The 23,256-nt window shown below is 40.2% G+C and overlaps 2 protein-coding genes across 9 annotated transcripts in view; one reads left to right on the top strand and one right to left on the bottom strand.

The window, feature by feature from the left end:
- The window catches only part of CNKSR2 (connector enhancer of kinase suppressor of Ras 2), a 282,653-nt gene extending 264,829 nt beyond the window's left edge, over positions 1-17,824 (top strand). For 4 of the 8 annotated variants that reach the window (XM_054472203.2, XM_054472202.2, XM_054472204.2 and 1 more), the window contains 2 exons: positions 11,963-12,159; positions 15,440-17,824. In XM_054472203.2, coding sequence (XP_054328178.1) covers positions 11,963-12,159; positions 15,440-15,655 — 413 coding nt within the window. In that variant the 3' untranslated portion in view covers positions 15,656-17,824. Of the gene's footprint in view, positions 1-4,630; positions 8,947-11,962; positions 12,160-15,439 lie in introns of those variants that run through there. The other 4 variants (XM_054472207.2, XM_054472208.2, XM_054472206.2 and 1 more) reach the window with 3 other exon arrangements.
- Positions 17,406-21,129, bottom strand: KLHL34 (kelch like family member 34). The gene has a single exon (XM_054472211.2). The coding sequence runs from the start codon at positions 20,915-20,917 to the stop codon at positions 18,971-18,973; it is 1,947 nt and encodes a 648-aa protein (XP_054328186.1). The 5' UTR covers positions 20,918-21,129; the 3' UTR covers positions 17,406-18,970.
- Positions 21,130-23,256: the final 2,127 nt, after the last annotated feature.

The raw sequence follows: 23,256 nt of genomic DNA on the forward strand, positions 1-23,256 counted from the left end.
ATTTGCAATGACAGTATCATGTGTCAAAATTCCATAGTACATTTTGCTGAAATATCTACAGACACTTCATTGAAAATAAACTGGTTGTAAATTAAAATAACATGTTAAGTACTTCTGTAACTATTAAATGTAAAAGATGTCTTCAGTTGTTTCGTAAAAACTTCACTTAAAGGGTACTTCAGGTCTGCCTTAATTTCAGATGGTGGTTTTTAATGCAGATTTTAGAAAGTCAGCATGTGTGATAGACTCATGGATAAGTAATTAAGTCATAAATGGCACTCTAAGGTCATAATATAACAGTAGGTACATTAAGATGAAATACTACTTTCATAAGGAAATACTCCATGTCTTGTGATTTATACACACAGGATGGAATTGTGATTTGGGAATTTAGAGGAACACTCAAATTATCTGTAAACAGTATTTTCTTACCTGTTTTGCCTATGGCTTAGGTTCATCAAATATTTTATTTTACCTGGAATTGTGAATTAAAGAACTCCATAAGTGCTGTAAGTATAAACACAAACTCTATTATCTTTCACTAGTTACCACTTTATTTAGAAAAATAATACTTTATCATGAAAATTTTGCTTCACATTCATAAAAATATTTTCCAACTCCTTCTCCCTATGGTATTAAAAAATAAAAAAATCTTTAATATCCAGTCTTTTTGAAGTCAACCTTTTATGAGAAAACAGGCCCTCAAAATTTGGACAGATAATATTCAAACCACAATTAACAAGTCTCTGTTTTGGTCTGAACATTCTGAACCAAGGTATGAGCCCACTCTCTCCAGTACTTACACAGAAAAAGGTAATTATCACTATCATTTCATGGTGTTAGATATCCTTGTTTTGAAAAAGAAAAACTTAAATCTAAACACATACATTTAGAAGAAGGGGAGGCTCCAGATAACTATGTTAAGTAAATAAGGTTTTCAAAATAAACACAAAACAATTCTACTCTCCCAGGAGTAGAATTGTGTTACTCTTGATAGACGTGAATATCTGCTATTGATGACCTTTGTTATCCACAAATAACTTAAGACAAGTAGTCTTTGGCTTTGTCCTTAAATTTGCCCTCAAGCATGCTGATTATGGAACTGAGTGAAATAGAATTGAGTTCGGTCTTAGAACTCAAACAGAATTAGGAATCTTTGTAAGTGCTCATCTGGCTTAAATACTTACTTCCATTTTAAAATATTTTCTTCTCTTTCATTAATTAAAGAAGATATTTATTTTCACCTGTTTTATATTTAGCCTTAATCATTTTCTTGAAGATGTTCGTACCTCTACCCTTATCTCCTCTGTAATCTAATCCTCCTCAGGCATTTGATTGAAGTATCATCAGCTATTTTTAGCAGATCACTAATAGAAGCCAGATTATATTTCTAAACCTTATGTTTACAGAATTTCTATTTCTGCTTATTATTTGGGCAGTCAAGTTTTATTTGGGGCAATGTTTAAATTCATAAAGCAAAAAGAGAAAGAAACATCCTCCTCAAGATTTCCTATGCAAATTCAATCTGTGTCTCAAGGAACTTGCATGGACATGGAATCTCACTGGAATAAGTCATTCTACACATGATTCAACACAGCATTCCGTCTGGGTTCATCATTCAGATCTCCAGGAGTATAGTAACAGGGAAACAAGATCTGTTTCTTCTTAACCTAAGCTGGTGGCCTCACAATTAGAAGTTTCAGTGATGAGTAGTAGCTTAATAAATATTTATTAAATAATATGCCATACAGAAGCATTACTGATTTTCTTTGTGGTAACATAGATATGTTGCTGTCATTTCAAAATGTAATTGGCTAAAAGATTGGTAAATAGTGAAATTTATTTTAACAGCAGCAGTAGGGAATATTTTTATAGTTAGAGTAACAGCCAAAAGAAAACAAAATAATCAAGAGTTATATAATTTATGTTTTTTCTGCCTTCTATTGTTTTTTCCATAGAGATGGGGTCTCGCTATGTTGCCCAGGCTGGTCTCAAACTGCTGGCCTCAAGCGATCCTCCTGTCTCAGCCTCCCAAAGTGCTGGGATTACAGGCATGAGCCACTGTGCCCGGCATGCCTTTTTCTAAAGAACATGCAATTTCCATTTGTTCTTTTAGAAAAGAGGAATAAAATTAGTCTGTATAATAATTTTAACTGGTTTGACTATTTTGACTTTGTGTCAGGATAAATGAAGTTGTCCACTACAAAGGAGAAGGGTAGTAATTGGGAATTGAACACAAAGAAAGAGAAAGCCCAGTGAAAACCTAAAGGGAGAGAAAAGGAAAGAGTGTTGAGAATCAGAATGGGACTTGTAAAAAGTTAAAGACACATAAACATGAGATTCACAGAAGTCCAAGATAGAAGGACAGTATCTTGAAGTAGGTTTTTGTGTTTTAGAGATTTCATCTAGATTAGCCATATTCGGGCAGCCCTTTGTGCACTTGCTTCTGACCCACCTGGCTCGCCAGAACACTTATACTTAAGATTCATAATGCACATGCCAAGACATATAGTGGAGTTGAGTGTAGGACTGCCGTTGTAGTTGTTTGCCTCAAATATAAATAGGCACTATTTAACACTACATAAAAAGTATAGTTCTAAAAAATTTATTTAAAATTTACCAAGGCCTCTTTCATTTTGCCATAATCTCAGTAGACCAAGATATTTCCATCAAATTCCTCAGCAAAAATCCTGAAATTCTTTAAGCTGTATGATACAACATCAGACTGGTGATGGGATTAAAAATAAAATGCTATGTGAAGTCCCCAAACTCAGGGCTTCTGACTTAGAAACTACTTGTATATGCAGTGCAAAAATTGGTGTTACTCCAACCAGCCCTAGCCAGTGTGATTGACCTAAAGCAAGAGGTCTCAAACTGCAGTGGGCACAAGAATCACCTGGATTGCTTGTTTAAAATGCAGATTCCTGAGTTCCATACCCAGAAATTCTGATTCAATAGATGAGGTGTAGGACCCAGAAATCTGTGTTTAACAAGCACCTCCACCCCCACCCTGAGATTCAGTAGTCACTGGTACTGTGACCACTAGTAGTTGAAGAGGTACCGTGCCTTAGGGAGTTATCTTCTCTTATGCTAACATACGCTAACTGGTAGCTAGTTGTAGCCATTTTGAAATAGTACTTCTCCCTCCACCATCCTTTAGGAGCTAAACTGAGGAGATGTTTCCAGTCTCTTGCAATAGAATTCAGCAATTGTGACTTCATTACCAGGGCTCTAGTTCAGTTTAGTGTGGGTTAAGTGGGCATTAAGGAATGTGTACGAGAAATTAAAAGGTTCATGTAACCTTATCTCTGTGGGGAAACAAAGGTTGTGTTCAAAATAACTACAAAATGTTTGAATTGCTTAGATAAATTAAGAACAGTTTAAACTTAGAAATGACCTTGTGCCCAAGGTTGGATTCCCTCTGATTTTGCTGTGTGAAATTCCATGACCTTGTGAAACAAAGTGGTAGAAGCTAAAGCTAGCACTCCAGTATTATAATATTCTAAAAACTGAGGTATTGTGTTTTGTTTCATTTGACCTATATATGAAGATTATTCAGTTCCCACCCCCATTTCTGCAAAAAGAGTATAATATTACAGACAAAAATTAGTTCTGCTGATTTCTGAACTATGCTATATCTTGTTTGCTAGATATCAGTGTTATAGGCAAGATGTGTCCCTCCCCATTTTCTAAGGGAGGACATAATGAACAACATGCTTTCTCTATTCTCTCTCCCAACTTGTTCCTTCTTTTCTCAATATAACTCAAAAGATACTACAAGATGTTGCAGATAAAAATCTGCACTAGGCTAGAGATTTAAAATATTGCTGGTTTGTTCCTGCTGACAATATTTATTAGATTCCTCAATATCCAAAATAAAATGACCTAAAAGAGGGTACAGTTTATTTTATCCAAATTGTTATTAGTTTCTCAGGTCATTCAGAAACATCCATCTCTTCCAGTTTCTTAACTCCTTGGCATGTGGCTTATGCTCAGGTGTAAAGTCACCCTTTCATCACAGTCACTCTGTTTTAGCTTTTCGTTTCTTGGCATTTTGTGTTGTTAAGCATGCGGCCTCCTCATTGGAGCAATACTAGCTAGGCTATTCCACTGTCTCACCGATTAGGACATGGTAGCGTATATATCAGGTTAATCAAATACCCTTCTGGTCAGAAGACTAGAGAGGTTTTCTTCATGCTTCTTGATTGGATGAATTTGAGGAAAGATCTCGTATAGAAATATTTTAATTTTCTCAAAAGAAATGGTAATTTTACATGTATATGGAGGATATTTTAACATAAACTATTCTGATTAAAATTATAGATGTGCATATACAAGTATAGTGGTGGGAAAATATTTTTCTGCACTGTGTGTTATTGTGTGTATCTGGGAGATTAACATTTCCAAACAACCAAGTTTAAAGCAAAAGGTGTCCCATTTATGGCCAAGTAGACTTGCATGCCAACAGAAAGACATTGTATTAAAACCATATGCAATTCTAGCCATATTTTTCTACTTTCTCTTCATGGGTATTGCATGATGGTATTTCTAATACAAATACTAATATGCTTTGGAAATAATGGCACTCGCAGGTCTTTCATCATATTGTATCACTGCTTTATCATATTAGGCTAATACACTGCGAGAGTTGGTAGAACCTCTCCATGCCAAATCGGATCCACTTCTGTTGGCACTCAACCCATTGGACTCACAGATTGATAAGCTAATGTTTAGAGAATTTAGATCGGAGAGAGTCGGTACGGCGCAGACTCAACATCAACCTCTTGCAAGCAACTAAAATGGCCTCGTCCTTGCTGTTTATAACAGAAAACAGACTTGTAAAAAGCTTAGATCATCAAGTGTTTTGGATTGGGGGCCTCCCAAAGGGATATAAGAGGGGCAGGCCACTCTTAAGAAGAATGCGAGCTTTCTACATTGGGACTAGCATAAGATCAAAGCCAATCAAGATGGAGCACAGTAACAGAAAACTGCGGTTTCTGTGGGAGAACAGAAGGGGAAAGGGTCTTAACTGGGAAAGGGCTCTGTGTGGTAATACCTCAGTTGTGTTCTCCTGACACCAGGAAAAGAGAGGGATCAGCTTCAATAACTAGAAAATTCTGGCTGTTTAATGGACTCTTTGGTGGCCTCTTTAAGGCAAAGCAGAGAAAGCAAATTATGTATTAAGTGTATTTTGCATTTTTAAAACTTGACATGCTGTATTGTACTAAATTAAGTGTAATCTATTAAGGCAAGGTATACACAATTTGCTTTGAAACTTATTATGTTTATTCTATTATAAAGTGTATTCAGGTGCAACACAGAGACTGCTTTCGGTGACATTAATGAAGAAAATTTCTCATGCCAGGCTTTATTATAGAATCTTCAGCTAAAATCCTAACTTTCTCCTTATTTCTTGGCACTTGTACACAAGTGGTGTTGCCTCTTAGGGCAGGCATGAGCTTTTCTTTTCTGTAAAATATTTTGAATCTATAGGCTGTGGGTTTCATTTTTGAAAAGTATTTTGTCTGGATGTCTTTCAAACTAGCTTCAGATATTATTTAATACTATGTAACTGGGTCCCCTATGGCTCAATCAATATTGCTTATTTTTCTTCTGTAGTGGATGTGAAATTTCCTTTAGTTGGATAAGATACACTGTAATAATTTTAATGCTAATTAATGGATATTTCATACTGTGCAATGAACAGATAATTTAACACTGTATTTTGAAATGTTTTTTTCTTCCTGTCACCGCAGTGTGTGGTATTGCATAATGTGAATACCTGTAAAAATATAAATTACTTAAAAATAAAAATATGACCAATTGGTATCAGATCTTTTCAGATAGCTAAATAATTTGCTAAGTATGCCTGATAGTAAATATCTTTCTAAAAAGAAGTAATCAGTGCTTCTTTCTCACAAATGGAATTTGTGTCTGTGAATAAAATCACATTGATCTGCCTTACAATTGCCTCTGTGCTCTAACCATTTTAATGTGTTTTTTAAAACATATATATATATATATAAAATATATATATATAAAATGATGGTTCTGGTATATAGAAATCCATCAAAAAGCATTTTATTGGCTTTATTGGCATTTAATATTTATGGGATTGTCTTGGGTCATTCTCCCTGTTTAAGTCATAGTAAAATTTTGTGATCTAGAGAATTTGTTTTTTTTTTTTTTCCATTAGGGAATATAGTGACTCCACATTAATTTTCAAAAATAATCATCTCTTAGCTTTGGTTTTAAACTGTCTCCTTTATGAATTCCTGCCTGAGAGCCAGCACTTTGACTTCCATATTCCTAGTGGTTAAATTTTCTAAATTCTGTGGGTAAACCTAAACTGTCATTTATATTTTTGATTGTCCTTCAAAGAACCTTCCCTTCTTTGGGGCAATAAATCAATGCTAAGGACACCAAGATTTTGCCATCTGAACTACTTGTCGTAAATACTGTAGTGCCCTGAAAATTCAACCACTGTCTTGTATTTTTATCATTAAACTGCATAATTTAACAGAAATTACATGTTCAGAGAAGGAAGTATAGAATAAACTTTAGCTCTATCTCTTTTGTCACATCTTTATGGAGCAAGATTTAGTGTTGTAAGGAAGGAATTGACAGACACAAGTACTTGATTTCAGTGAAGCACATTATCATTATTACAAGGATGGGCTTTACATGTTCTTTAAAAATACACTTAGCAAATGTTGGTGGAGTCACTCAAACTGTTCTTTTAAGAGAAGGGTTTTTTTCTCACTAAAATAGACTTCTTTACTCAGAGAAATTATTTCCCAATAGTAATGTTTGTGTATTGTTACTTTGCCTAAAAGAAAATAAATAACTTACCCCTAAATATGAAACGAGTAGTTGATTACAGATGGAGGACTAAAAGCCAGCTTTTAAAATCTTATGCTTTTTTTTGATATAACAAACTGCCTTCCCCAAACCCAGTTTTATAATGCTAGGCATAGCTGATTGACTTACATAAAAGCATGAATTAAAGAGAGCTAGTATTTAATTACAGACATTCAAATTATAGTATAAACCCCTGAATACTTAATCATCCTTATCATAAAACCTCCAAAGACATTAAGCCCATTAAAAGTTTGTCACCTTACATGTAAATAAGTTATTCATTATGGCTTGCTAGTAAATTCATATTCATAGAAAATATTCGGGTGTTCTCAATGCAAATGTTAATTGCCTTTTGTGACAAGAATAGTGTTTCACATACTTGATATCATTCGCCTGGAAGCCTTAAAGCACTCTGCAACTGTACAAGAATGAATGTCTCTCAAATCTGACTATGTCCAGTCTTCTCTACCATTTGTGATTTAGTCTTTCCCAACCTTCTGGGCTCATTACACAGCTGTATTGCAGAAGGAACAACTGTTTCCACAAGGATATCATTGTCCAATTTTACAAGATCACAGATCCCTTCCAAAATATGTACCAGAACTCATTATCCATCATTGGCTTCATTCTTCAAGAGCCCAATTGGTTTACTTATTTGTTTTGTTTTCATTTTTTATGCTCCTTCAACATTGTCATGGCAGGGATGGGAAAATGGGGCGGATACTAGAGTAAAATTTTAGGTTGCCAAGTTTCATGAACAATATGATACAATAGACTGTCCTAATAATTACACAGTCACCTGTTAGGGAACCCTCTTTGGAGTAGTTCATATATAAAGTAAAGAAAACCATCACTCTGTTGGAATGTGTTGGGTTGCATGAGGCACTGTGCCAGGTAGAAGAAGGGGAAATGCAAATATGAGTGGGACAAATTGTACTCCTGGAAAAGTCACAGTCTAAGTCTCTGAAGTAGGGCACACGAGGGTCCATTAAGGTACAGGAAGAAAAAACATTGGAATTTTTCCTTGGGTTTTATCTCTCATCCTTTTGAATTTCTTTTTGTGTATGTTTTATAACTTCTATCTATTACTATAGAGTAATACATGTATATAAGTTTCTGTTCGATAAAACAGAAGTGTTTTAACTAATAAGAGTGTGCAATCAGAAAAAATTTGGAAACCACTGAGCCTGAATGTAAGAAATACGTCAACCAAAGACTTTTTGGTATTTGAGAAATGCATTATTATCTTCTAATAAGCAATTTGCAAGAGATTCCAACAAACTGGTATTTTTCATTAGCTATTCTTTTCTTTGGGCTTTCATTTATCACTTACTACCTAGAGGTCATAGGCAACCTGAAAAAGACAAATAATGATGCTCACTACATTCCTAGATTCACAATATTTCATAGTGGAGCAGAATATGAAAGGGACAATAAGGAGGATCTTCTTTCACCCCATCAAGTATGACACAGCCATAAATGACACTCCCTTGGCACAGAATACAAGTTAATTCATCAATAACTTAATTATGATCCTCAAATCCATCAATCAATGAAATTTTATGTAGGAAAGAAAATTTTATATGCACTCTTTGCTTCAATAAAATTGGAATTCAAAAGTATGTAATCTGACACAGGACTAATTTACATGTTGTAAACGTAAATATAATTTGGGGGGAAATTTATTTCTGCATAGGCCCAGATTTCCTGAATAAATTAGATACAAATTAAAATTTCATTATAGCAGTGATACAGTTCCTCATTAGGAATCACAGAAGGTTCCTATATATGTCCTGTGATTTGAATGTGGTCTCTACACTTTGCCAACTTTCAGAAAACATTCATTCAAATTGCAAAAGAGCTGGTTTTCAGCCAGTGTTCCAGTGGCTGAACTGGCACATTGAAAGAAAGTCAATCAGGAAGCAGACCTCACCAAGTGCTTGCCTCCTCTTCCAAAGCAAGCCTCTTCTAAAGGAAGAAAAAGCAAGGGTTGAAAAAAGAGAGAAGCCTGAAGAGAAGTGAGAAGGAGATGAAGAAGAGGGCAAAAAAAGAAGAAAATAAAGGTGCTTTCATATTTTCAGTTGCAACAGTAGCCCCAGTTGACTTAATTGGTATTCATCTGAGAAAAATCAAGGAAACCAATTGAAAATTATAAAAGAAAATAAAGGTCTGTTTTTGTCTTGAATGTTGAGTTCTGTGTTGTTTTGACTGTTGAGCACAGTGAATCAGATTTATAATGTGACTCTGCCCCTCACCAACCGCCCTTTTGAAAATAAAAAGACTCTTTGTCTAGTCTTAAAATGTTAAGTAATTGGTGGCATTTTGTGGTAGCCTGGCATCTCAGTCCCTCGTCCTCACTCATCCCACTACTGTGTCTCGTGTAGTGTATGTGTATGATGTGTAGGGGATGGGGGCAGGGGGTGGCTTATTATCTCTGATAGGTGCCACACTATCCCATTACTATACTTGGAAATGTTTCTGTGTTCCATCTCATTGTGATTGCTTGTTCAAGTGTGCTGCCCAGAGATAAATCCATACTCAATTCTTTTTACAGCTGTCAAACCAGACTCTTTGTAGAATTACGTTGTATTTTGATTGAATGCTTTTCTCCCCCGTAAGAGCAAGAAGGGGGAGAAACTTTCAGTTTTTATTGTTTAATACCTATGTATGTCATTTTATATATTGAATCTTCATTCATCCTTCTTAAAGTAAAACTACATTGAAATTTTATAAAATCAGTCATCTGCCCAGTATTTCACAAGCTTTAAGAACTGAGGGAAAACTGGGTCAAAATGTTTTTTTAAACAAAATATATGCACCCTTCTACAGTGTTAGGTAATATGGAGGAAGGTTCTTTTAAAATAAAAATTACTATGTAAAAATACTCTGCCTCCCTTAAATCCTAAAGCTAAAATCTGAATCCCTTTTTCCTTCACCTTCTTTCTAGAACCGAAAAACTAATAATACATTAGGCCACCTGATACCTTACCTTAACTACTATAATTCACATCTGTTAGGCCTCACATTTTCTACCCCACCCTCTACTCTATGAAATTACATCTGGCTTTAGATGCAGTATTGCCTTGAGGAAAAAAAGAATGCGATAACTACTATATAATTCCTCAGGGTTCTTTCCTGGCCTATGATTTTCTGAAATAGACTTATGCTGTTTAAATGTGTTCTTGTTTTTACAACTCCATTTAGTTATTCTAAATGATCATATGATTTTGTGCCTTCCTCAAGCCAAATCATTCTCAGTTAAGATTCCCTATCTTGCTTCCATTTTGTTCGTAACCCACAAAGCAGTTTCTCCTTTTTACAGTCTTCCATCCCCCATCCCTCAAAATCCTCTAGGTGTTGAATATATTCAGCGATGGGCCAACAGAGAATTTAAAAGCTGTTATTTAAAGAGATTTTTGTATTTTTAGATTATAGTTCTAACTTAGATATATGGTTAAGAAGTTAAAATTTATCACAGAGGACTTAGTGATAGCATGTGCTGATGATAACAAGGAATTTTCTAATAGAAGGACTCAATGACTATACCTACCGTTAGTTGTTAACTTCAGTAGCAGAGCCAAAAGTTGAATGTGGAATTTAAATAAAGCTGCTTTTTAATCCTAAAAATGACCTTTTTAGGTTAAGGTACTGTACATTTTGGGCTTTTTGATAGTTTTAGATACAGTCATTTTGAAAAATTTTTTGAATGCTGCATTTTAAGGAAGTCTCACATTCATTGGCATCTACTGCTAAATACACATTTCAAAAGACAACTGAAAAAAATTGGCAGTATAGAATTCTTGTTAAAATCGTGGATTCTGGGGTCAGACTGCCCACATGGAATTCTAGCTCCACCACTTACTAAGTGTGACTTTGAGCAAGATACTGCCCTGCTATAAATGAAGATAAAATAGATCTGCTCTTAGTATTGTTGTGAGGATTAAATGAGATCATAAAGATTAAGCATTTACCCTGCTGCGTGGCACATCTAAATGTTAAATGGTATCATTACCAATTAAGGAATCTTTTTTTGAAACTGTCATAAAGCCTAAAATATTCACATGGACCATTGTGGAATGAACAACATTCCATATTTACTCTTTGGGCCAATGTAATTACTTAAATATGATTCTGGCTATCTATTTAAAAAAAGATGATATAGCCCTACTTCAATCTACCACTCCAAGCAAAATCCTAGTTCATCTTTGTTTATCATTGTTGAGAAAGATACGACATTAGTGTTCAGGCAATTAAAAAACAAGATGGGAGTTTTATTTGTTCAGCTATGTCTAAGATCCTTATTGAGCCAGTCTCTCATTTTTTTCTCAAAAATATTTAACTGGAGTATTTTCTCCTCAGGTCTTACAAATACTAAGTAGCTTCTCTTAGCACATGCCATATTTTCCCTCTATATTTGCATATAAACATATTCCCATATTTCATTTTAATTAAAATATTGATAATTTATTATCAGTTACTATATTTACAATGTACAAGGCATTACTATGGCAGTCACATGAAACCTAATAATCCTCTGTGGCACAATTGGAAGATTTTTACAATCAAATATACTCCATTGAATGCCATTCAATCTTATGAAATCTGGAAAAATGTAAAAATCAGTTCATTCAGTATTGCTAAACCAGGCGAGTTCTATTAATCAGCATTTCTATGCTTATCAGCATAATGATAAGGGATATTTATTAATGTTTTAAAATATAATGTGCAGGATTGTTTCCATGTTGTGTGCCTTTTGTATTATAATTCTTTGAACTTGCTGGACTCAAGATATATATGGCAATTTGCCATCAAGAGTATATTTGGTTAATCAAATAATCCTATTATTTGATCATTCTAAAACAATTAGCTGCCTGTAGCTAATGTTACCCAATATAACTAGCAGCTGTGGGTTTTTGTTGTTGTTTTTTAATATAATAGTGTTTTCATAGTCATTCATTATCCTGTTTTTCAGATAGTTTTGATATTTTAATAAATTTTCCATGTGTCAAATAACTTTATTGCAATGAATTCATTTCTCTGTCTCTCTCTCTCTCTCTCTTTCTTTTCTTTTTTTTTTCTTTTTTTTTTTTGGACATTGCAGGTGAAAGTAGAGAAGAAAAGTTAGGAGACTCATTGCAAGATTTATACAGGGCACTGGAGCAGGCCAGTCTGTCACCACTAGGAGAACATCGTATTTCAACCAAGATGGAATACAAGCTATCATTTATAAAAAGATGTAATGATCCTGTAATGAATGAAAAACTACACCGGCTGAGAATTCTCAGAAGCACTTTAAAGGTAAGACAAGAAATGGAAGGACAAATTTCTTTGAAGAGATTCATTCTTAAAGTGGATTACCAGATACTGTAGGTTAAGAAATACAAATTGGGGCCTAGGGAGAAGAAGAGGTAAGCAGTAAGAACTTGAAGCTGAGCTATTTCTGTGTCATAATAAGTATATTGGTAAAGAGGAGATCATCTTAACTTTTCATTAACGTCTCAAAGCACTGATTAAATGTTATTTTACTCAGTTCTAGGAGAAAACAGGATGTGATTCAAATTGTTTTCTAAAAATGCAGGGCTGGTGTTATTCCTCAGTCTATAGATTTTCTAAGATAAAAATACCATGTAGTGTAATTATTAGCATTACTAAAAGAACACAGCATGCATGCAGAATGCAATAGTGGGTGCTAAAAGAGTGTGAGATATTTCGTGATTGTTTCCTGCATGAACTACAGTGCATTTGGGATGAAGCCATTGTGATTTGTGTTCCATGTAGAAATTTTATAATTGTTCTGTTTACGTTATCAGTTCCCAACTTACATATTACCCTCCTATTATACATTTTTGTAAGTGTTTACATTGCCTCCAGTCTCCTTATTATATGCCCCCGGGTTGGGGAGGAGGTGGTGAGGACAGGAGAGCAGAGAGGCAGGAAGTTGGAAAAGGAGGCAGACAAGTGAGCCCTGCTCACTGTGTGTGGGGGAGTGCGGGAGATTGAAGGAGAGGGCCTACCGCACAAGCCACCTGAGCAGGCCCTGTGCCCTTATAAAACAAAAACAGAAGACATTTATGCAGCCAACAAACATGAAAAAAAGCTCACCATCACTGGTCATTAGAGAAATGCAAATCAAAACCACAATGAGATACCATCTCACGCCAGTTAGAATGGCCATCATTAAAAAGTCAGGAAACAGCAGATACTGGAGAGGATGTGGAGAAATAGGAACACTTTTACACTGTTGGTGGGAGTGTAAATTAGTTCAACCATTGTGGAATACAGTGTGGCGATTCCTCAAGGATCTAGAACCAGAAATACCATTTGACCCAGCAATCCCATTACTGGGTATATACCCAAAGGATTATAAATCATTCTACTATAAAGACACATGTACATGTATGTTTATTGTGGCACTGTTCACAATAGCAAAGACTTGGAACCAACCCAAATGCCCATCAATGATAGACTGGATAAAGAAAATGTGGCACATATACACCATGGAATACTATGCAGCCATAAAAAGGATGAGTTCATGTCCTTTGCAGGGACATAGATGAAGCTGGAAACCATCATCCTCAGCAAACTAACACAAGAACAGAAAACCAAACACCGTATGTTCTCACTCATAAGTGGGAGTTGAACAGTGAGAACACATGGACACAGGGAGGGGGAACATCACACACTGGGGCCTGTCGGGGGGTGGGGGGCTAGGGGAGGGATAGCATTAGGAGAACTACCTAATGTAGACGATGGGTTGATGGGTGCGCAAACCACCATGGCACATGTATACATATGTAACAAACCTGCATGTTCTACACATTTATCCCAGACTTAAAGTATAATTAAAAAAAAAAAAGAAAAGAACTATCATACAGAGTATGTGCTGTAGTAATTTCAGGAAATAAAAGGTCAAAGGGCTCCTTTGGGAAATATTTCAGATCCATAGCATGCTGCTGAGGTTTTGTAATTTTGAAATATAGGTGAATACCAAAGAGATAGACACACCAGAAAATGACCTGAAAAAATTTCAGATAGCAAGCAGCAAAGTTTTCAGACTCCATTAGCTTTTAATTGGTAGTCATGCAAATACTACTGCAAATCCAGGGGACAATTTAATGGACTTTTGGGAAGAGCAGAATTTTTAGAGAGTGCTGTAATAGTCGTAAGAATAGTTCCAGTGACTAATCCTACTCCAAAGATATCACCCTCCCACCTTATAGAGCCTCTCCACTTCCCCCATTCAGTTCTAAACTGCCTGGTTTAGAAGGCAGGCAGGCATTTTGAAGCAGGTTAGATTCATGGATCTTAAAGACCTGTTTCTCTCCTTCTATCTCACAGCCCCTTTTCCCTGTCTTTTATGCTCTGTAGAGTCCCCAAGGTATTTTCTTCCAGTGACAAAATATATGGCTACTGCCGATGTTCAATTCACTAAGTATTGATGAGTCACCAGGTACATGAATGCTCCACTCGATTCTCTGGGGCCAAGAAAGATAACAAAAAGTCACTGTAAAAAATGTCCCTCATTGATACAAATGAACTACAGAACCCTATGCTTTTTGGCATGGAAAATTAATAGGGAATGAATTCCTTCATTAGGGAAGCATAGCTGGCCAAGCAACCCTGGATGTGTCTATTTCCTGGAATTTTAACAGTCCCCCTCACCAAGCACAGATCTCAGATCCCACCACAGGCAACTCACAACATCCTCAGTCCCAGCCCTCTTCCATATTCCAGTCTGTGAGGCCAGACCAACTTCTTAACCACCTTACTGTTTTCTTTGCCTCCCAACTCTGGCTGGCCCAGAGGTGTATGCCTTACTTCCTGCAGAACATTTTCTACACTTCCCTAAGCTTTACTTGGGTCCCTAAAAGGCAGGGCTGAGCTGCTCAGACTTTCTTAACCCCTACTTCTCCATCCCACCTTCCACCTGGGAAATTCTCATCTTCCCCAGGTGATGGTTTTAGCTTGGTGAGTTATACCAAAATGAAGCTCAGTCTTCAGCTGAGACCCAGCTTCCAACATGGGAGAGCCATTCTCCATTACAGGCCCCCAGTGCTACAGAAAGGGAGCCATAACATTCACACAGCAAGAATTATGTATTTGTGGTAACAGGGGGGCCATGCTCAGTCTCATTCAAGTATGGGAAGCTTACCATAAAGCAGGAGAGATAGAACACATGCAAAAGTTAACTCAAGAAATAGAATGTGACAAATGTACTCAGTGGCACTGATGGAGTAGTAAAGGGGCATAAATGAGGGAGAAAACTTTTCTGAGTGTTTAAGCACAGCTTGAAGAAATGAGAGGCTTTTGAACTGGATCTTAAAGAATGAAAAAGGTTTCCATAGCAGAGATGGGCAAAAGGACAGGCAAAGAGAAAAAGCAAACCACACAGTGGGCAAAAGGAGGCATTCCTCGGGTGTAGAAAAAAGTACACTAGGACGTGAGTCTAAAGAGCTGGGTGGGTGTGAGTATCCAAAGCCATCTCCTATGGGCTTCTTAAATGTTTTGCCTATTAACTATTTTAAACTTGAATAAAACTTTGTCCCTGTCTTAATTGTTGAATCATTTTTCTTTTCAGGCCAGAGAAGGGGAAGTAGCCATTATCGATAAAGTCCTAGACAATCCAGACTTGACATCTAAAGAATTCCAACAATGGAAGCAGATGTACCTCGACCTTTTCTTGGATATCTGTCAAAATACCACCTCAAATGACCCACTGAGTATTTCTTCTGAAGTAGATGTAATCACTTCCTCTCTAACACACACTCATTCATACATTGAAACGCATGTCTAAATGTATTCTGCCTTCAGACCATCTAGTACCTGCTGGTACTCTGAACAAGTATATAAGGTAGTTTTTATATCAATGTGTGGAACACTTGACAAGCTATACTTTAATGTTACCAAACTATATGAAACAAACCATATATGGTCACAATACCACTATCTTTAATGAGCATTTGTATATTTTATATGCAATCAGTGCTCAGCTTATGTTTACCATGTGCAAAATCAACTGTCTTTAATGACTTAAAATTAACTTTTGCAAACAATTCTAAATACAGGTGGTCTTCAAGTAGTAAAACCACAAAAGGCAGTTTTCTATCTATGGTCATCTTTTCTCCCTTTAAGTTAATTTTATATAAATAAGACTTCAAAAGTAAATCACATTTTTTCAGGTGCAGACATCCTTGTGGGTGGGAAAGAATTTAAACCTTTTTTATATTTATTAAAATGTTCTAAGAATTTTCTTAAACATTGCACAAAGTTTAATGCTGTAGTTTTATTTTTGTGAAATGTAGATGCACATACAAGAGCTAAGCAAAATAGAAGAGCATCGACATAAGAAAAGTTCAGGTATCTAATATTCGTCTTAATAGTCTATTAACTTGTGAAAGCTAAGTTAATGGAAATATTATTCCAAATCTATGAGAACACTTGGTGTATCAGGGCAAAGCTTTGTAAGATGTTTTTGTAACTAAGACCAAAATTGAAGATAGAGCTGCTTTATTTTCTTGGTTTAAATCTTCCTTTATTTTTGTAGCGATGAGATGCTGATTGTGTACAGAAGAATTTGAGAGGGGATTTTTAAAAACTGACTTAACACACCCAGAAAGGCAGCTAACAGCTATATATATATAAATTTCAGCCCAAACTCATGTTTTTAAACTCCAACTCTTAAAAGACAACAAGGTATAAACTGAAATGAATCAACTTTCCACTTAGTTTCCAATTTTCCCCTAGTCCACTAATTAAACTTACGTAATTATACTTCAGGTAGGGAAGTACAATATGTTTAGTTACAGGCTGATGTGTGTTATAAAAAACAACATTGAAAAATAAAAATGTACTTCCCTTCTAAGGAGCAAGCAGGTGATGGTCATTCAGAGAGATGTCACATTGAATTATGAGAGAAACAATTTAGAGGTTTTTTTCCTGGCTTCATGAATTGTTCTATAGAGTGGATGAAGTCTAAGGAAAAGTCCTCTTCATATATTTCCATTTATAAGCGTCTTGTTTTTGAAAGTGATCACAGCATGAAAATGACTGTGCTGCTTTTTAGTGTCTGGCTGCATAACGTACAAGTCACAATTTGCTGTTTTTTTCAGGAGGAGAAAGGGAACCTCCTTTACTATTCTATATCCTAAAATCTACTTCTAATCAGCTTTATACTGTTGCCTGTACAGCTCAGTGAATGTACTTTCATCTTTAAGAGTTCAGATATATGCCAGTGAATATTTTTGCTGTAGAGGAGAAAGTAAAAACTCCACAGCGGGGATCTTTTTCTTTGCTTTTGAAACCACCATTGAATCACTATCGTTTTGCAGACTTTGCACAACTGTACAGGAGAGTGGCCTTTCTACAGCACATTTTCAGTAATCCTATATTTAGTCAAAATGGATGAGAAATCATGTATTAATGTTTGTATGGAATTTTGGGTCCAGTGTAATATTTTTATCATTTAAAAAGAACTCTATTTGTAAAAACATTTATTTACTGCATGGATATTGACGCACATTAAATTTGTGGGATTTTGTATATGTAAAAAAAAAAAAAAAAAAAAAAAAAAAAAAACCTCTTGTCCTAAAATGAAGTGTGCTTGTTACAGGTGTTTAGACTTATTGATGTTTACTAGACCAAATGTGTATGTTCACTTAAAAATATATGTACCTGATGGATGTGTCATGTTTACAGTGGCCAGGTTGTGGCCTGTAAACAGCAAGCAGTTGATGGGAAGACTAGCTCTGTTGCTACTAAGCAGCTTTTACTTTTGTAAAGTCAGCTCTGTTGTTTTAAATGGTAAAAATTAAACTAATGAATTTGACAAGACTCGTGGCTAGCCTAGCATGAAAGAGACCTTTTAACACTATATAATATCTGTACATTTTATTGCATTCGTTTCAAATCTAGGAGAGAGGCAGCACTGTAAACTGAAGTCAAATAAATTCAGCTCTTAATGAATCCTTATAAAGCACCTACTTTATTCATGAAAAGTCCTTACCACATTTCTTTGTGACTTAATTATACAGCCACCACCCCCCACCCTAGTTTCGAGTTCTAACTTTGCTGCCTCATTGGTGATACAAGCCAAAAGCAGCACCTGTTCAGTATATACAAGTATCTTATCTAAGACCCTGAAAAATCAAGCTGGTTTCCCATTTACCTGACACGAACTTTAAAACTTTACCTATTCCTCTTTCCTTTCTCTGTGATTCTTTTGGGGGAAGTGGGGGTAACCACCAAAAATTGATTTTTTTTACAAATATAATCTACAGTATGTCTGCAGAATGAACATTTAAAAGAGTATGAAAGAAATCAGTTTTTGTTTTGTTTTGGTTAGACATTCCACTTAACCAGAGGATCCTGATTATTATAGCTAAGGGTTGATGAAATGTGACTTAAAACCAGTGAGCTGTCTAAAGTCAGGGCAAAAGCAGCCTAGGGTGACACCGGTGACAGAAAAATTTAAGGATACTTTGTAGATTAAAAAAAGAGTGCTTAGAGATTTTTTTTTCCTTCTCAGTTCCATATTTATATCAAACCATCAGAGCAGAACTGTAACCATGGCTCCAGATCATAAAATCATAGTTCCCCTTACAATGATTTCATGGTATTTAACCAAGGTACTCTCCTTTCACTATTTATTCAGATAATGCCATCTCCTAGGACTTAATTACAGCCTTTATAGCCAACAATTTTCTGAGTTTTGTATAAACTTCCTGTGGTACATTTTTTGGCCTTTTTTTTTGGCACATAAGTAATCACTGTTTTGCACCTAGGGAAACACTTTAACTGTAAGAGGGAAAATAAGGTCATATTTTATTTGTGAAAGTCCTTCTCTAGCCTTGCGTGAGCCTTTCTAAAAATTTTCTTTCACCAGCTCACTGAAGTTGATTCATATAGCCTTCTATTTGACCCCCACCCCCGTCTCCCATTCTCAGCTCAAGGAGAAGTGTTTCTCTTTGCTCAAGGCCTTGTTTGCCTGTTAACCTTCAGAAGCCACTCTGCTCCCAGAATCCCTTTCTTAGAAAAAGCCCATCCGTTGCTCTGTAAGACTAGCCAAGCGCGACTTTTTCCTCCATTGCAGAAAGAAACTGGACTGACCCATTCAGCCCAGCACCAAATCTAGCGCCTCTCCAGCCTCTCCCTCCCTCTCGTCGTCCCCACCCTCGGCCAGCTGCAGCACTGCGCACTGCAGGCCGCTCCAGGCCCAGGGCAACGCGCAGCCGATGTCCTCCCAACGGTCCAGGTCGAGGTCGTAGCCCACCACGTTGCGGGTAGGTACCTGGCGCGAGTCCCGCCACTTGAGGCCGCCCAGCAGCAACGCTGTCTCCTCGACCACGGCCAGCCCATAGCAGAAGCGGTCGTAGGGTAGCGGCCGCAACCGAGTCCACTGGTCGGCGCCGGGGTCGTAGCGCTCGATCTCGGAGAAGGGCTCGTATCGCCCCAGAAAAGCAAACACAGCGCCTCGCAGCACTGCCATGTGGTGCCCAAAACGTGCGGTGCCCATGGGTGCCTTCTTGCTCCAAGCCTGCTCCTCAGGGCCCAGGACGTATAAGTCCCGGAGGCTGCTCGCTCCGCCCTCGCCTCTCCCTGCCTTGCCCCCCGAGATGTACACAACACCGCGGTCCCCGACGGCCCCCGCGTGACCGTGCAGAGCCCGCGGTAGTGCCCCAGCCGCCGTCCAACGGTCCCGACGCAGGTCGTACATCTCCACCGAGGCCAGCGCCTCACCGCCCGCGCCCAGGCCCCCGACGGCCAGGAGCCTCTCGCCCACCGCGCCGCACCAGAAGTGGGCCCGCGCTTCCCGCATGGCGGGCACTTCCGTCCAAGCGTGGAAGCGCGGGTCGTAACGGTGCACTTGGGCCGTGACCACCCGCAAGCCGTCGGCCAGGGGAGAGGATGCACTGCCGGAAGGGCTCTCCCCACCCAGGACAAACAGGAAGTTGCCCGCGGTGCACACGCTGTGCCCCAGCAGTGGTGTGGGTAGCTGCGTAAGGCTGCGCCAGCGGTGATTGTACACATCGAAGGCCACCACGTTCTGGGTGAGCTCCCACTCCTCCTCCTCCTCCTCCTCCTCTTCCTCCAACTCTTCCTCTTCCTCTTCCTCCTCGGGCTCTGGGGCGGCGACCCGGCCCCTAGCTGCCCTCTGCGGGGCCGCGACCTCCTCAGTCACCACCTCCCGTGCCCTGCGCCCCCCCACCAACAAGATGCGGGTCTGGGGGCTCCGGATGCTGGTCTGCTCGCCCTGCAGGAGCGGCTGGCGGGAGGGCGTCGTGTGGTAGTTGAGGGCCTGGATGATGAGGCCCTTGACCGGGGCGGGCAGCACGAGGCCAGAGCCCGAGTACACGCGCCGCAGTACGTCGGCGGGAACCAGGCCAAAGCGGACACGCTCCAGCAACTCTGTACAGTGTGCCAGGCGCTCAGTTGTGGGCTCCTGCCGCAACCAAGCTAACGCCAGGCCCAGCAGCCGGGCCTCGGGCACCCGCGCCACGTCGGGGGCACCCAGTACAGCCCTCAGCGATGTAGGGTTGAGCTCCAGCAGTCCCGCGGGGCCCGCGCCCCGCGCCAGCAGCTCCCGCAAGTGGCTCACGATGCAGCGCTCGGCGGCGTCCAGCGTGTGAGCCAGGCCAAAGCGCGCCGCCACGTTGGCGGCGAAGCAGCAGTTCTCTGGAGCCAGCTGACGCTCCAAGTAGCGCCCACAGAGCCCCAGGGCCTCGGTGACCTGCAGGTAGCTGGCGGCCTCCAGAGTGTCCTCTACAGTGTCCATGGAAAGCGACAGCCAGGCAGTGTAGATGAAGTCCAGCAGGCGCTGCAGGCCGGCTGCCGATGGCACGTGCAGGTGGATCACGCGCGCCCGGGATTCCTGGGTGTGGCTCTTGAACAGGGCCCTGAAGTAGTCACTGGAGCACGCCAGGAGCGACCTGTGCGCCGGGAATTCGCTGCCCTCGGTCTCCAGTGTCACGTCGCACAGGAAGCCCTCGGCGCGCAGGGCCTGGTAGCCGGTGAGCAGCGCGCCGCCATGAGCTTTGCAGTAAGACAGGAAGTAACTCATTCTGCCCAGGGCTGGAAGCAGCCTGGCGGGACCAGAGGCCTGCTGGGCAGGGCCGGAGGCATCCCGGGGCACAACACTCCCGAGACCCCCGCGTAAGCCACAGAGCCCCTAGCAGGGGCCCATTTCTGCCTGCTCAGTTTAAAGCCCAGGGCTCCTTCATCCAGACCTGCAGATCGCCCAGTGCCCCTCTCAGAGCAAATCCGGTCTGGAAACGGTTTTCGGTGCCCCCTAGTAACGGAGGGCGCGGAATTTGGAGGCTTCCCGGGAGTGTGGGGCTTGGTTTCCACGACTGCCGAGGCTTCCAGCGCGTTGCCCGAAGTCCCCTCCCCGGCCCAATGTGGAGAGCCCACACCTGCACGCCAGGGGCGGCGGTGGCCGCACACCATCACCTGGAAGAACCGAGCTGCCAGTGGACTCCGGGGGTGCTGGATGTCCGACGGCGCAGATGCGGCGTCCCGGGAGTGCAGGGCGAGGACTCTGACCTCTCCGGGGTGGACGAGGAGGACGGATTCTGCGGGCACCCGCGAAGGCCGGGGACAACTGGTTACGGGGCAGTAGGGGGGTGAGCTTGTTCCGCGCGGAGGATCAACTCAAAGCCTAGGGGATTAGGAAGGGGAGGGCGCAGGTCAGAGCGGCGGGTCAGAGGCGTGATTGGGCGCCGCACATAACATGCCGGTAGCTCACAGCGACAGGAATAGCGCGCCGCCTCGGCCTCCCGGGCGCGCCCCGCCCCGCGCCCTGACTGCTGGCCGCGAACCGAGGGCACGAGCGCGGGTGAAGCGGCCCGGGCCAAGGGCTTGACTCCAGTGACCCTACTGGCCACCAGTGTCGCCAGAGAGTCCCAGGAACCCGGCTGGGGTTGCGGGAGCCGGAGTTCACTGGAGAGGCACGAGTCGCCGGAGCCCCTCGACCCAATAGTGTCGGCGGAGGGGCGTCCGGCTGGGCAGGAGGAGTGTCGACCTCCCAGTGCCCCTGTGTCTGGGAAATAAGCCCTGGCTCAACTTTCTGCTTTGAAGAGGCCCTAATTAATCCAGCGGGAGCGAGGATTAAGCTGCGACTTTGCGCGCTGACACCCAGTAGGCCGCTGCGCGCTGAGGAGGCACTGGCGGGAACCACTCCCGGGCGAATCCCAAGCTCCCCGCCAGCGGCGCTAGGTAACGTCCCTCACCTGGACTCACCCTTGCGAGATGCTGGGCCTACTCTGAGCCCTTCCTGAGGCAGCTCGCGTCTCCCAGGCTGGCTCATTTCACCTTTGTTCCCACGCCCGTTCCCAGACCTCACTTGAGTTTTCCCTTCCTATTCTTGGACACTGCCCCTGACCCATCCCTTTGCAGCATGAACAAGGAAACTGTGGTTGACTTGGATTTTCTGCCACTCAGTGTCCACTTCCTTTAAGAAAAAAAAAAAAAATCATTCCTTCCAATTTCTCTCCCCGATTTTCCACGCTCTGATCTAATTACTGGCTGCTACATCCTCGATGTTATCCCGGGATAATGAGCAGTACGGTTGCAAAGCTCGGTAAAGCTGGAATTTCGTAGGGCCCTTCCTCATAAAGTTATTTTTTACAAGAAACAGCCCAGCATGGAAATGACTAAAACCACCCTGATCTTGAGACTTTAGGAAAGCATCTCTCCATCTCCATCCTGTTCTTAAATAACTAAATGATTAATATAACTGGTCCTTTTCTTTCTTTTTATTTTTTTTTTATTTTTGCCAATTTGGAGACTTCTTTCTTTTGCTTTCATCTGGGATTGATTTTTCTATTTTCTAGTGCAACCCTTCTGGCAGCATTTTTTAGGTGAGCCTTTTGAGGGCATCTGTAATAACTTGTATTTCTGACAGCTGGGGTTGTATTTCATAGGGAAAAACAGTTCAAGGAAGGATAAAATTCTGTCATTTCCTACCTGGCATGCCATTAGTACTTACAAGGTCTCCAATTAGAAGTAATTCTTTAAATGCATAAAAGTATTAGTAAAATGATTTTGCTGTCAAAGATGAAACTGCATTATGACTTAAATTAGCCAAATTATAAAGTGCAGGCAGGGGCTCCAATTGGGCTTCCTTAAACTCCAGAGGCTAAAAATACTCCAATCTGAATTCCTAATGTTAGAGCTAAAGCTGGGTTGGGAGGGCAGGTGCTGGATTTGTGGGGATTTGGGGGTTTTAGCATTAAAATTATTGATTCACAAGCAAAATACCAGTTTGGTTCACTTTGCACAGATCTATATTTTGAATTCAAATGGCCTTTACCCAACCCAATAGAATTTTCTCTGAAATCTTGTTTTTATTTTTAAACAAATGTGACAAACAAGCCCCAGTGAGAGTACGGTTTGTCTGGA

The sequence above is a fragment of the Pongo pygmaeus genome, chromosome X, assembly GCF_028885625.2.
Source record: "Pongo pygmaeus isolate AG05252 chromosome X, NHGRI_mPonPyg2-v2.0_pri, whole genome shotgun sequence".
Taxonomy (NCBI): Eukaryota; Metazoa; Chordata; class Mammalia; order Primates; family Hominidae; genus Pongo; species Pongo pygmaeus.

Excerpts from the sequence above, each read along its gene's own strand:
- KLHL34 (XM_054472211.2), bottom strand. The coding sequence starts at position 20,917 with ATGAGTTACTTCCTGTCTTACTGCAAAGCTCATGGCGGCGCGCTGCTC.